This window comes from Bemisia tabaci, chromosome 7 (assembly GCF_918797505.1).
Source record: "Bemisia tabaci chromosome 7, PGI_BMITA_v3".
NCBI lineage: Eukaryota > Metazoa > Arthropoda > Insecta > Hemiptera > Aleyrodidae > Bemisia > Bemisia tabaci.
The window spans coordinates 2373570-2388541 of NC_092799.1; the positions used below are offsets into that span (position 1 = coordinate 2373570).

Sequence of the window (14972 nt, forward strand, 5' to 3'; positions counted from 1 at the left end):
GTGTATTTTGACTGCCAGCGATTGAACGATCAGAAATTTGTAGCCAATAATATCTGTGAAATTCAAATGCGTCATCATAGCAGAGAATGACGTAAAATAATAGAGAGAATGCTTGCCATGCTTTCATTGTTTTTGAGGTTATTATTTTTTTATTTATTTTTGTTTCATGTCCTTTCTTCCTCGTCCTCCGGTACCGAAGGATATAGTTGTTATGTATTTCTAACAATCACGCCGAAAGAATCCAATTAAAGTTGATAATTTTCGTGTGTTTAGTACTCTCAAGGTCAATAAATTATGGTCAGAAAATGGGTGAATAAATTATTGCCAGCAGCTGGTGGTGGAGTAAACATTCCGACAATTCAAAAATCCATCCGCCTTGCTCTGAAGGGATGTACGAACAGACCGTTTTTTCACATCAACGTGCACACCGTAAGTAATAATCAGTATCATCAACGATCATTTAGCTCAGAGGCATCCGCAAATGTTTCAGCTAGCAAATATACAAGAAAAGTGTCAGAAAACAGGAGATGACTCTCTGTCTTCCCCCGTACCATGTCCTGTTCTCAAGATTGTTAAGTTAGATTTTCGGGAGAAGTATGCATGTTTCTCTCCGTAAAGTAATCCTATATTTTTGAAGAGAAACACTCATCAGCGTAATTGAGGAGTTGAATTAAATGTATAACTTGCTTGCACCAGGCTGCTAATCACCATTTATTCTCTAGAGGTACTTGGAATGGAAGGAGTTACGAACCAAAAACATTCATTTCAGAAATTTTTATCAATCTCTCTGTGTCTAATTATTTCCACCTCAATATTGAATACTCAATAATTGACAGTTTTTGAAGCGTACTTAGATGGTTTTTTCTCGTAATTCTGCGTAATTGCATCTCTCAGATATGACTTGCCAAGGGCATTACAAAATTTTTTTAATTTAATCTACATACCAATGCATTTTGGCATGAGTACCATCTTCAGGGTACAACTTACAAGAACAAAGAAAACTACAGAAAAACAGTAATTATAAAAATGAAGAGGTGTTGTCAGATAAGTTGGCCATTGTATACTTTCAGTTTGCGGGCGTTTTCGCGTCACTACTATCCACATGAAATCATCCAACTCTCTCAGAAGTGAGAAAGCAAGCTTGGATAGGTTTTTTAGTACCTTCAAACCTTGTAACACACCAATGTTTAGAGTCACAGAAATCACAACCATACAATCTTGAGACAGATGTTTTTAAGGCGCTTGCAACCCAAAAGCAAACAATGGCCAACTTATCTGACAACACCTCCAGTAAACAAATTACATAGCTCCAATGAGAGAGAGGTGAGATGTGAGATACAAATGACAATTGAATTGCCATTTCCTTCTCACATCTCACCTCTCTCTAACTATGGATTTTTTTTACCATGTTATTTTTATTACTGTGTTTTGTTAATTTTCTTTGATTTTATAAGTTGTACCCTGAAGTTGGCGCTCATGTCGAAATGCATTGGTGTGCAGATTAAATTAATACAAACTTTGCAATTTTATGCATGTAAGCTACTCTAGTTAAGATGGTACTTCTAAATCACACTTTCTACATGATTTTGGGTAATCGCCGTACTAAAAAAGGGGAACTTATTGTTATTTGTACTTGAGCGCTTCAAAGGAAAATATATTTGAGCACTGCAATGCCACTTCTCTCTTAACCCATGATCGGAAAAAGCACATCCATGATGCAGCAAATTCATTTTACATTTTTCAGAGAATTTTAATTCGACCCAGTCTCTATGCTAAAAATGCCTATCTTTTCGATTTGTTAGTTTTCTTTGTGATAATGTTGAAAATATTTTAATCAAAACAGCAAGGAAACACTCCCTTTTTTGCTTTTTCTTTTAAATGAAATTGCCTCTTAATCTCATTTTATTTTCATATCTTTCATAGAAAACAGACAGAATGAAACAGCAACCAATAGAGCAACTTGGAAGCTATGATCCAATGCCAAACATGTTCAACGAGAAACTAGTTTCCATCAACTATGATCGTGTCAAGCACTGGATAGCTGATGGTGGTCGAACGTCCAGGCCTGCTGCGGAATTATTTGGTCAGTGTGAATGGTTACATTCATTTTTAATTGTTAGCTAAATAAACATTTTTCTACAGTGAGAATAGGTATTTGAAAATCTTGTACTCTTTCTATTGTGCTCAGTATGGAAAGAAAAATCAAAATCTGAATATTATTTTGTTAGAAATGCACCTGAATATTTTTGAGAAACTTCCACAAAAGTTTTGAAGTCTTCAAATTTATAGTTGGACGAAGTTTAACAGAAATGTACCAAGTGGAATCAAGTTTGAAATGAGGAAGAGAGATTCGAGTTTGAAGTTTTATCCCTCCATTAGACTCAATGTCAAGGATAAAGTTTATCGACTACTTTCACGTTCGATATGTTTATTGTCACCTGAATTTTTGCCAGCAGAAATTTATAACTTGTTGGGGTCAAGCCTACTCTCGACTCATTTTTTTCCTTTGACGACTTTGGTGCGTTTCTGCAAAACTCAATCCAGCTGAAAATCCTTGAATAGCTGGTTAGAGTTCTTCGAAAAGGAATAAGCAAAGAGTAAGCCATCATCCCAGAGTATTTTCTTCCTCGATTTTAATTCATTAATTTTCTCTTTTTTTTCTTTACAAAACTGAAGTTCCTTTGATAATCGTATTACTAATATATATACAATTGCTCTAGATTGGTAGGAAGATTCATGCTTTTTCGATCCTGTCTCTATTGACATTTTGGTTTTTTCCTACAGGGTTAGCTGGTTTCTTCCCTGTTCATCCCAGAACGTACATGACGGCTTGGAGAAGGCGCAAATCGTTAATTAAATTGTATGAGCAAAGTTTGAAAGCAAAAGAGACGCAACCAGAAGAAAAAGAGGAAAAGTCCTAAAGGAGCAGAAGTTATTGTTTTATATGGTAAGGTAATAGTTTTAATATAGTTTTTGTTCTATTTTGTCTGTAAATATATCTTTGTTTTTTTATTCCAACTGAGTCTATTTTCTGTTCAGTTTCCTTCAAATACCCTCATTTCAGTAGGTATAAAATTATGGAGCATAAGATAATCCACCTCTTCAAATCAAATCAAATCTATGGTGAAATTCTCAAATCATGTACCTCTGTAGCTGTGTTTCAAAATCTTCTCTCCTATTTCATGTTTTAATAGAAGACCAATCAACATCATTCCTTGGAATTTTCATGAAAAATGCTCAACATAGAAGAAAAATAGATAGGTATGGAAATTTTTGATATATGGCATAGAATATTTTTCCACTGAAAGTATGGAGTATGACTGGAAGTCTACAATGCCGATATGGTTTGGGAATTTTACCTTCAAAAAATATAGAAAAGGCCCCTTTTCACTCGAATAGGGGCCTCAGTTTTTGGAGAGGAATTTTCCAAGTTAGGTTGAGAAATCAGCTTTTCGATTTTTGACAGGATAGACTAAATAATATCCCAAAGAATGTTTTGTACTAATATTTTTTCTCAGATCTCAAAAAATGAGTTGTGCATAATTAACTTGATTTTGCCGTTTCTCCGACCTGTAGGTTTATTTTATGTCTATGTAACTGTTATGCTCTTTTCCTGGCTCACATTAAAGTGGAGGTATACCTTCATGTAAAAGGAGTGAAGATTTTTCTGGTCAACATGTAGTGAATAAGATAGCATTTTATTCTGCCAATTTTAAACCTTCTTTGAGGCAAAACTTGGAAAAATAGCTTTCCCTTGAAACTGCTACCTTCTGTCATAGTTACAGTTTGCTTTGAAATTTGTAAGCGTTTGTGTGCCAAAATTTTCAATAATTTTCCTTCAAAGAATCGCACCACTACCTAAATTTTCAGTTATAGGACACTGAGTTAATTATTCCAATGAATTCATACAGATTATAAATACCCGTTACGTCTGAATATCATCCACAATACTTAGGTTTGGCAATTAACAATAAGTAATTGCAAAATGTTGGCGCTTGAAAATTCATATAAGTTTCATAATATATCCAAGATTATTGTTTTTTGCTATATCCATGCTGCATGCTGGTAAAGCAGGCGGCTTGTCCTGTAAGAGGAGAGCAATCTGAGGCCGCAGCCAGGTCCAAGCATCCTGTTATCTATGCAATATAGGCTTCGATCTTCGCCATGAATAGTGTGTTCCTTCTGCTGCCTTTTTTCTCTGCCTCATTGAAGCATAGTATTTTCTCCTCGTCATTTTTCCTCAAGTAAAACATACTTGGACTTGGAAATAAAAGAAAGTCACTTGATTTTAAGACCAGAATTTTAATGAAATAGAATATCAGCTTTAAATAATTGAGCAATTCATTTCGTCACTAAATAACCAAAATTGAGAGCTCTCTCTTTTTGAGTCACCGACTATCTTCACGTTTTTCTGCTGACAAAAAAGCATCTCTTACAATTTGACATGAGTCCTTTGGTACTTAAAACTTCATACTTTCCAAAGCTCACATGAAAACAAAGTTATGCTCTCTGGTTAGCAAAGCAGTGATCCGACCATAGAAAGCTAGGGTAGCTAAGGTAGCCAGTTGGGATTTGTACTTATTATCATGATGCCAGTATATGAGACTAGGAATAAAGTTCCTGGAAAATGACCATTTTACTCTGAAAATTTCTGTGTCTTTTTCTGTAATTTGGCACCATTTCTCGGGGGGCGAAAACATGGATCTATTTTACTATATAATATACTGTTCTCCTGAATATGTATTGGAAATTTTATAAGGTATCCAATGATGTTATCGAACGACATTAAAAACGGCTACTAAATCTACAACGGCCATCACTTCCTGCTTTATTGCTACGTTATTGAATGACAGCGGCTTAAAATAATGGAGTCTCCTTTGCACAAAAAAAAAAAAAAAAAAAAAAAAAAAAAAAAAAAAAAAAGAGGTCAAATCAACAAAGGCATTATGGCAATCAAAAAACATCTGGGTAATGGAATTAAAAAACTATAATAGGTTACTCTATTACATTGAAAGAGCAAAGGCATTGAGGAAAAAAGACTCTCTAGCATAGAGGATCATAAATTGACTACCGATGTCTTGAAAATAATAGAGCAAAGCCTTATTGCTAGACTAAAGAATTCTGAGAAATTACAGCACAATTTGCAGTCATGTACAATAAATCATTTTTAAAAATTTCTGATCACTTAATGATAATTGAGGACTGTGGTGCAAAAAGGGCAATTCTCCAATATGTCTGTTTCATAGTCGCCATCAACAATTAATATTTATGTGAGGAAGCTATTGAATGATTAAATTTGAGAGTTGCGTTGAAGATATGGTTAAATCATGAAGAATTTACAGTTGAATTTTCATCTCTCTACAAGTAACTTTTTTCCACTTAAGGATAAAAATATAAAATAAAATGTTGAAACATTAAAACTGAAGAGATTCACACAAGTCCTCAAATACTAGGCAAAATTTGGCAAAAGCACTTCACAAATAAAATTTCTGAAGAAAGGAAGGGAAAAAAAGGACTTCATCATTCTATGATAAAATCTTCGGGTGAACTACATAGATAAGTTTATTATCTGAACAGGTATTGCAAAATATATTCTTCTGGATTTTGATATTCACTCAAAACAACTGAAGTATAATTCTGTATTAATTGAAATTGGAAAATAAAATTTTACTGCCACTGACATTGAGTGTGAATACTTTTTTCTTTTCTCCTTTTTTTTTTGTAACCGGGTGAGCGAAGTTTCAATAAATTACTTTTTATAATGGACACATTAAGTGCCTACAGCTTCAAGAGACAAATTCTTCATCTTAAACAACATGAAAGGTAATACTACTTGAGAGAACGCTTGGGAAGTTTCTTAACGTCTGAAAATTTTAAAATAATTAGGAAAAACTAGCTAATGTCTAAAAGTTTCTTGGAGAAATTTAGGATGTCGGTGGTGCATATCTTCAGCTTTTTAAACAGCAAGGACGGTACTGCCTTAAGATACATATGACTAATGATAAAAAGCTAAAAATTGAAAGATTTGAGATCAGTGAGTAATAGATAGGTGTTTAAAAGTATCTTAAATTAATACAATACATAATGTTCACACTAAAATTCAATAGAATCCCTACGTGGTATGTTCAGCTCGTATCGGGAGCATATATTTTGGAATTTTTTTGAAGACTTCCAACTTTTCTATAAAGTCATGCTTTTTCATGAAAGTAAATCATGGAGGGAAAAACATGATATCAACAAATTCATTTCAACTTACAAGATGTATTTCTCCTTCATTGAAAAATGTCTGACCCTGATTTAAATAAAACACAACCAGGTGAGAGAAGAGTCCTTCCTTTCTGTCTTCAACACTTATCTACCTGTAAAAACTGCTTCCTGCATAACTGGCTGTGCCCAAAATTCTATGTAACATGTACCACTCTCAGCAGGAACTTTTTTAACAGAGCTTCATGCCGATAAAATTCAAAGACCACGAGTGATACATGGCTAAAATTGGGCAAATACCCAGGTCAGACTTGCAAAAGTCATTTCTAAAATTTCAACTTTGAGACTCATCTTAGTCGGACAGAATTATTGTCCAAGCTAAGTACAAAATCAGCAAAAAAATTGAAGCTGAAAATCGTTGTTCCAATGATTCCACTCAAGATAAATCATCATTGAGATGAGGCAACTTGCAAGCTTCTACAAACGCAAGGTGCTCGACTTATTCAGCACCCTTAGGCCTAAATTTTACCCTAACTGTTGATGCTATTTTTGGAAAATACTGTTGAGAAATGATTCTAAAAACTACTTTGTATGGACAGGGTTCATTTCTTGCGAAGATATGAGATGAGAGCGAGTGTGGAGAAACATAACGTTGTCACTAATAAAGCTTTGTAAGTAAAGTCCATTGATTTTTCCAGAACGCGAGCCTGAAAACAAAGGAAAAGCATTAGTAGAGTTAATAATTGTTTAGTTCAACTATTTCTTTATATGCTTGCTTTGCTCAAAATGGTTGACTATGTAAAGTATTTCTGTGGTTACAAGCAGGAAGAATAGGTTTGGGCTTATGCAATAGGTGTGTTGCCAACTTCTGCTAGAACAAAAAGGGGAGTTTCTTCATAAAATAAATGGCTCAAAAATTACGATGAGCGCATTGAAAAAGTCTAAAGTACACTCTTAACTTCACAATCTGCCCAAAAAATATGTGTTTCTTAAAGCTTCCAGCTTCAAAAACAATACTACGGCACAGGTGAGCATCATGTAAGAGTTCTTCCAGCCAACCCTAGCGCACTAAGATGATACACAATATTAAACATGGCTGCCGCTTCCATGCGAAAATCGGTAGGAAGCATCATGGTCTTCATCAATGCAAAGAGAATGTAAATATAAACACACCAGTTGATAAAATCCCAATTTGTCACTTGTGTTTTGGCTGGTTGGCATCTGCCATGTTGAATATTGTGTAGCATCCGAGTGTGCAAGGTTAGATGGAATTTTAAAACACACATGGAAACCGCCTTGACTTGGTCTTTCTTGAGAGTTCCATACACTCATGGAAATTTGCAACTAATAAAGTTTAATGAAGCATATTAATATTCCAACCTTCATTCAGCTTCATTTCAGTATAATGGTGGATCATCCAAGTAAAAAAATAAAGAAAAAACAAGTTAAAAATTTGGAGGATCCAATGGATCGAGTATTTTAAAGAGAAATAAACAAATTATAGGAAAATCCAAAAACTAGACAAATTTTTAATTCAAATGCTGAAAATAAAATTTCGCTTACCCAACCACCATTCCGTTGTACCCAGTCAAATAAATTCTCTGAAAAGAACTTAAGAGTCCAACCAACTAAGTCATTGAAGAAGTTGACTAAATTGTCACGGAGTGCTCGAACGGTAATGTCGGTGCAGAAGAAAAATAGAACAAGAACACGCTCATAAGTGACCCCTCCTTCCTGCAACAATGATGAAACCAATATAATCTGAAAATACACACAGTAATCCAATAGTCCTGCTCTACTAGCACAAGACAGTAACTTTTGAGGCAATAGTAGACTTGACATTTTGGGAGAGCGCTAAGGTCAAGGAAACCAATTTTCGGGCCCTGCAAAATTTGGGAGGACCACTCTGCAAAGGGCAAGAACCCTGGGGGTTACAGGAATGGTGCAGGACTGTTGGATCGCCTTTTTTGTGACCATCTACAGGAAAAGAGACCAAGTAAGTAGTAACAAAAACTAAACCTTGAGTTATTGAAGTGTTCTACTCCTAGTTTGATACAAAAAAACCCAAAAATATGAAACCAAACCAAACTGAGCTGGTTAGTTTATTTTTCTTATCTTCAGTAACTTCTGATTTTGCTAGGCTGTCTGGTTCCTATATAGGCAGCAAAGGTCAAACTGTACCTCATGATTTCACTCTTTGTCTGCAAAGCTAAATTTTTAGAGCAATCTCAAAGCTAAGTTCTGGGGAGCGATGAAAAAATTTAATTGGTCCGGCCAAACAGTAGGTATGCTGATTGTTGAAATTATGTGTTTGGTGGACATTGCCATACTAACATAGAATGGAACTAAGTGATAGGACAGTTATGTTAATTGTACGACTGGCAATCCCCATTGCAAAATCCTAATTGGTTTGAGAAGTTGAATACCTAAACGTACCTTTAATTTTATTTATTTTTTGCAAAAAAACTGAAGTGAAGCAAGAGAGCATTTAGTCCAGCCATTTAACACAGCTTCTTCAGCTGGACAAATACATTTTCACCGATAAAAAACAAGGATGATCAGCAAACTTTGCTACCAAAAAATATGAATTTAAGAGTACACCTCCTTGCAAGTTGACACCTGGTTACTTATTTGGCCTGACGATAGGATCGCAAGGCGGTTGCCGATCATAAAATTTTTGACAAAGCTGATCAATTAATTAGCTCTATGCAATCAGACTGACAGTCAGTCTAGTATTCTCCTCTAAATAAATACACAATTTTTATGATCACCCTGCAAAGAGCATAGAAATTTGTAAAAAGAAAGGATGAAAAAGAAATGTTTAAGGTACTCTGTTTGGCCACTGCACATTATTTTTTACAGCAAAATCTGCTGGCTGACTACTTGCTTCATAACACGCATGGCATCCAGAAAAGGTGGAGCACAGATTAAGTACAAGAAGTATCACCACATGTAATGATGTGATAAGATCGAAAAGATAGTGAGTCATATGGTAAGTGTTACCGACCTTAAATAGTCCATCCAGAAGTTCAAAAAAGGCATCTATTGAAAGACTTTCAAGTTGAACGGATTCAGCATGATCTCTAACCCTTAATCGATGAGAGGAGTTTGAAAATTCATTTGCAGCATGTCGAAGCGTCACACTAAAATTAGAAAATGAAGAAATGATGAGAAGAAAAAGTGGAAAAAAATCAAAAGAAAAGAGTACATGAGAAGGCTGCTTATCTCATGTCACTTGGTCCAAATTTTAACCATGTAATTTTTGACAGTAAATTTTATCTTATCTCATCTACACAATTAAGCTCTGCTTTCAAAAAACATTACATCTCTTATCGACTTATTTTAGACCCAAGTAAACATGTAGCACAATTCTTTGTTTTTAATACCTGTTTTATTTCTGAAAATTGCCTATATTCAATGTAGAACATTACTTAAAATGAAAGCAACTTTATTGAATTTGAGTGTTTTTCTTCCTCTTGACTCTGCTTCTCTGAACGGAATGCAATATTGAAACTGACAATGTCAGGGTGCATCTTGGGCTTATCAGAAAGCATTTTAGAAAGTGGAAAGCGATGTATCTGGCCCCATCTTCCCTGCAAAAAGTTCACCAGGAAAGTTACGGAAGTCAGAAACATAACATAAAATCAATAAAAACCTGTAGCTAGATTCCGGCACCCTCAGGAAACTTGGAGCCTCCAGTTTGTGAGCATTTACTTCATCATATAAAAACCTCAGGTACAGGTTGCAACCCTCTTGAACTTCTGGTCTTCCATTACTAGCAATACTGGAGAGTTCGGGCATTTGGATACTGGATACAGAGACTGCAGACCCATCAGATTCTTGATCAACAACAGAAATTTCAGGCTCCTTGACTGAGCCATTAGAAGTAGCATTCACTATTTTCCTTGGCTTGGGTACTGGGCAATTGGCAGAGCTTTTACTCGTCTTGTTATCTTTCACACTATTGGCACTGGACGGCGTTTCATTTCTAACTTTCGGAGCAACCTCTTTTTTGGCACTCGATTCGGTACTGCCTGCTACTCTCGGAGAGGCCACTGGTGTGGATGATGGTAATTTTTTGCTGAAGTCTTTTTTCAAGCTTGAGAGCTTGTCATTTTTAGCCGCATTGCCTCGCTTCATTTTACAGGTCTATGAAGAGGTGTATGCGTGAAAGTAGTGTGGTATTTAACTACCACAATAGAAAATAAAACTTCAGATTTTTCAAAAGGCTGTCATAATCTACTCTACAAACCATAGTCACTGAGTTACTTGTGAAATGGATACTTCACATCAAATAAAGTAGGATTACACAACTTTCGATCACAAAATAACCTCACTTTCAAACGTAAACAAAATCCTGCATAATTACCCCCACCACTGTTCTTTGTTCATTGATTGAAAGTTTACACAGTTGCCGTCCTTTACTTTATCATTGCAAAATTTACAATTTATTAGAAGGAATTTTCGTCAAGATGAGCGACTCTGGAGTGTGATCAACGGCCCTTTACCGAAAAATTCAAGGAAAGGAGTATTTAATCCATAATTCATTAATTAAAATGAAATTGGAGGGCGAAATGAGCATGAACTGGCATCAATGAGGCCAGAATCGACTTTTTTTGAAGTGGCGCCAAAATGGGTGTGAGAGTGTGTGTGTTGTATCGTGCCATCAGTAATCGTGTTATCGTGTTTGGTTCGGTTCGATAATTTCGGATTTTTAAAATTATCACGCGGGACAGAAATTTAATTTTTTTTTATGCTCATTTTTAGTTTAATTATGTCGAATGTTCCGCGCATAGATGCACGTATTCTCGGAATGCATTCGCTCAATAAATTAGAGCGTATCACTCGCCCTATATACTTCTGAGACCTGTTGTTCGAAACGTTCTCACTTCTCAGTTCTCATACCTGTCCCATCTCAGAGTTTGATAACTTCCTCCCCTTCATACCTAGAAGGATCATGACATCTCAAGTAAAGCATTATCACAATAACGGTCTGATTAATGCATTGGAACGATTGGACGAAGATCTAGATGCCGGACCCACAAACTTCAACAAGATTGAGGAGGGTTTATTTTTGGGTAAGTTGACCTCTCTTTTATTCCGCTGGAACTATCTTCAGCTATAATTCTATCGAAGCCAAAGCTTTAAGTAACTTTTAAGTAATAATCGCCTTTTCATGGTACTTAATCGTTGCTTAGATGTTGTATTTTTCTTGCAAACCCAGTGTCAACTCACTCACGATGGCCTCAGCGATAGTGATCCGCACAGATTAGAGATATATTGGAAAGGAGTTTAGACAAATTTTTTTCCTACTCAATTACATTCTTAACTGTACATTCTAGCGCTGTGTAGAGAACTCAAAATCTTCAATCTGTACGCAACCGATCCCTGAACACACATGTTTCCTTCAGCATTTTTCTCGAAAACTTGATCCGTTCATTTCATTTAACATGCAGCCAGGAAAAAGAGGCTTGGAACAATTCTGTGTAACCCAAGTAAGTGACTGCAAATGCTTCTTAGCAATTTTTCTGATTCATATTCATGTCATGTTATCACCTTAATCACTGGATTTCAGTCCCTGTGTAAGAGATTGCCTATCACAGGTACCTACTTACAATTCACATTTCGGCGGTGTAAGTCCGCAACCATGGTATCTCAGTTACAGTGTTTGAAAATCTTTGTTCCTATTTTATTTTTGTGAGGGAGAAAAAATCAACATCATTCCTTGAAGTTTTTGCATAATTTTGCTCGCACCAAGAAGAAAAATCACTGCAGTTTTTAAGAATTTCCATTGAGTAATTTTCCATTTAAAACATGAAGTATGACAGGAAGTCTGCTACGTCGCAAACCAAAATACGTGGTTGAGGAATTACACTGTCAATGTGTTCTATCATGCAGATTAAATGGACGTATCTCTATCAAACGGACCTAAGCACCAAAGGGTGAAGAAGGTAGAGGGGGGCTTGGATTGGCGGCGGAATCGGGCGTCCGGCTTATTCTGTCCTGTACTCGTAATGCTTTTCCATGGCGCATAGGTCCGTTTGACATAATGCGCTATCCGGGATTCTAAATTCCTCAAAAGGAACTCAAATTGGCGCTTAGTTCCGTTTGATAGAAATACGTCCAAATCAGTCTCCAGCTTTCAATTTTATTTTGTATGATTAAATCTAATTCCTGTAATTTTGAACTTCTCCTTGCACAATATTAACGTGTTCCATTCTTAAAATTCTAACTGCTCTGTTTTGTACCTACAGGAAATTTAACAGCTGCAAAGGATGTTCATACTCTTGTGAGTAATGCAATCTCTCATATTTTGACGGTTGATTCATGTCCATTGCCCAAAACCATCACAGATCTGAAGGAAATCAAAAATAAATTTATGCAAGGTGAGATTCAGCTCAATTAGAGCAGGCTTTATTCAGAAACTCTTGAATGTTGATTTTTCTTAAAATGCTAACAAATTTCCATCCCATGATGAATGGGACCCTTTATTTTAACTTACCGTTTAAGTTTGCAAAGAAATCATAGAAATTCTACTGTTTTGTTATTGGGCGAGGTGATTATTTACTTTACTTGTTAACAATGAATGCGTTTTTTACTCAAGTTTGTGGATTTTTAAAGTCCAAATCACATTTCAGCTCACTTCTAAACCCATTTTAAAATTCATGTGATTGAACTAGCACAAGGAAATAAGTTCCTTAGATATTTTCTGGAGTATAATGAAGTCATGACTGACACATGAATAGATTTATCATCGTATTGTTTGATATTCACTCAATAATTGCCAGTCTCAAAACTGAGAGGGCGATCAAGCGTCAGGACCTAATGACATCACTATTTTATGAAACTTACTATATCATCTCGAGAAATTTAATGGGCATACATTGTTATACTATAAACTATTGAATCGCTTATCCTGTAAAAAGGAAAATAATGTTTTGACGCTAGATAAATCTTGCAAAATAAATTCACCTTTTGAGTAAGTTATATATTACATTTTATATTTTTCCTTTTACAGTGACAGATATTCCTCAGGAAGACTTGCTGAGTTATTTTTCTACTTCTTATGATTTCATCAAAGAAGGCCAGGAAAAAGGAAACGTCTTAGTTCACTGGTGAGTCTCGGTCGCGCAAGAATCAACGACTAACTTTTGCTTCCTTTTTTCTGATTGACAATAATGAGGTTGTATTTAACTCGAAATGTCCCCCCCCCCCCTTTTTTTTTGTATTTGAGCTTTTATTTTTTGCAGTAACCTCACTCCCCGGATTGAGTAATTATTTTACTGTGGTTTTTGGCTGATGAAGTTTAGGAATAATTCAGTACTTAAATGTTTGAATTCCACATACAGTATACTGCCCTGCTCAGAAAAAGTATTGTGCATTCAATGAATAGGCTTTCAGAGAAAATCATCTTCAACCATGACTTGATTTCATGGTATCTTATGTACTGCTCCCATGTTAATTTCCTTCTTTTGCACGTTTATATTTTAATTTTTGCAGTATATTTTTCTTCCAAATGTGTAGAGTAAAAATAAAAAATATACAGACTTATGGTAAAAACCTATTTTTCCCCACACATACTGTGCTTTTTCTTGACAGGGCAATGTAAACGTGGTAGAGTTTCAAATTTTGAGGAAGTTTTCTACACTTATGTGCACACAATTCCATGTAATCATTGAAGGAATTTTCTCTGCAGATGTCATCAAAAAGTCCTCTTAACTTTACTGTCCCAGAAAATAATCAAGCTGAAATCCATCCATCATTCCTACTCTGCTTATATATTTTATAACTTTAATGTTTTCCGTTACAGTTATTATGGAGTGTCTCGAAGTGCCTCTGTAGTTATTGCGTACCTCATGAAAAAACATCAGATCTCATTTGATGAATCCTTTAAAAGGTTTGTTCTTTTTTTATTTTCCTATTTTGGGTGATTTTAGTGGAAAAGTAAATTGAACAAATCCCTCCCAAACCCCTTTTTTCCAACTAAAAACCTTTTGAAGAAAACAATTGTCTAATTTATTCTCTCAGTATCAGGATAATTTTGAACTTTGCAACTTTTAATTACATAATACTGATGGATGATAACATAATTTATTTAAATGTATTTCCTCTTAAATTTTCTCTATTACATTGATCTTGTTTTCCAAGCTATCATTGGAAATTAGATATGTCTCTGAGCCTTAAGAAAAAAACTGAAATTTTTCAAATCTACTCGAAAAACTCTGTTTTGAAGGAAAGAAGTTTCCATCTCCTTGTACATTCGAAGGGTATTAAAATATTTGTTAATTTTTGGTCATCGCATGCTTTTATCATATTCCATTTGCCCTGAAATATTGGTACATTCCTAGTCAGCATATAATTTTTACCCTCTAATGAAATGCCCTGATAATGAGAGAAAGTTAGAAAAGGAAATTCTAGGATCATAGTTGAGTTAGGTAGGAAATTTTTATTTTCACGTCCTCATCAAAGCGTGTTTGATTTCAGCAAGTTCGTTTACAATGAAATAAGTTGTTTTGTTGCTGATGTGTCATTTTTTAAAGCACTTCAATGCTCTTTTTCAGGGTGAAAAGTTGCAGACGTTTTGCTAGTCCAAACAAAGGTTTTGAAGCGCAGTTAAAATTGTACGAGGTGATGAATTTTACCATTGACAAGACTAATCTCCAGTATCGCATGTTCAGATTGCGACATGCTGCTGTTAAAGTGAGAAAAGGTACACTAATTTTTTTAATGTTTTTTTCCCCTCTCTGAACACCTGCTTTGTAATTAGT

General features: G+C 35.2%; 3 protein-coding genes across 7 annotated transcripts in view; 2 read left to right on the plus strand and 1 right to left on the minus strand.

The window, feature by feature from the left end:
• The first annotated feature begins 157 nt into the window (after window positions 1-157).
• On the plus strand, window positions 158-3018 carry mRpS16 (mitochondrial ribosomal protein S16). The gene is made up of 3 exons (XM_019057997.2): window positions 158-429; window positions 1924-2083; window positions 2785-3018. The coding sequence occupies exons 1-3, from the start codon at window positions 295-297 to the stop codon at window positions 2919-2921; spliced, it is 432 nt and encodes a 143-aa protein (XP_018913542.2). The 5' UTR covers window positions 158-294; the 3' UTR covers window positions 2922-3018.
• A 1951-nt stretch (window positions 3019-4969) lies between these two features.
• On the minus strand, window positions 4970-10527 carry LOC109041611 (uncharacterized). Its single transcript, XM_019057996.2, has 4 exons — window positions 9860-10527; window positions 9212-9347; window positions 7768-7938; window positions 4970-6911 (listed from the first exon to the last, which is right to left on the minus strand). The coding sequence occupies exons 1-4, from the start codon at window positions 10342-10344 to the stop codon at window positions 6807-6809; spliced, it is 897 nt and encodes a 298-aa protein (XP_018913541.2). The 5' UTR covers window positions 10345-10527; the 3' UTR covers window positions 4970-6806.
• A 345-nt stretch (window positions 10528-10872) lies between these two features.
• The window catches only part of MKP-4 (dual specificity protein phosphatase MPK-4), a 181495-nt gene continuing 177395 nt past the window's right edge, over window positions 10873-14972 (plus strand). For 3 of the 5 annotated variants that reach the window (XM_072302342.1, XM_072302344.1, XM_072302341.1), the window contains exons 1-5: window positions 10877-11282; window positions 12459-12590; window positions 13223-13319; window positions 14015-14101; window positions 14766-14914. In XM_072302342.1, coding sequence (XP_072158443.1) covers window positions 11162-11282; window positions 12459-12590; window positions 13223-13319; window positions 14015-14101; window positions 14766-14914 — 586 coding nt within the window. In that variant the 5' untranslated portion in view covers window positions 10877-11161. Of the gene's footprint in view, window positions 11283-12458; window positions 12591-13222; window positions 13320-14014; window positions 14102-14765; window positions 14915-14972 lie in introns of all 5 variants that reach the window. The other 2 variants (XM_019057995.2, XM_019057994.2) reach the window with 2 other exon arrangements.

Coding starts and splice junctions, on each gene's coding strand:
- mRpS16 (XM_019057997.2), top strand. CDS start 295: ATGGTCAGAAAATGGGTGAATAAATTATTGCCAGCAGCTGGTGGTGGA. Junction 430..1,923: donor TTCACATCAACGTGCACACC/GTAAGTAATAAT, acceptor TATCTTTCATAG/AAAACAGACAGAATGAAACA. Junction 2,084..2,784: donor GCCTGCTGCGGAATTATTTG/GTCAGTGTGAAT, acceptor TTTTTCCTACAG/GGTTAGCTGGTTTCTTCCCT.
- LOC109041611 (XM_019057996.2), bottom strand. CDS start 10,344: ATGAAGCGAGGCAATGCGGCTAAAAATGACAAGCTCTCAAGCTTGAAA. Junction 9,348..9,859: donor GTGCCGGAATCTAGCTACAG/GTTTTTATTGAT, acceptor TTCTAATTTTAG/TGTGACGCTTCGACATGCTG. Junction 6,912..7,767: donor TACAACGGAATGGTGGTTGG/GTAAGCGAAATT, acceptor CTTTGTTTTCAG/GCTCGCGTTCTGGAAAAATC.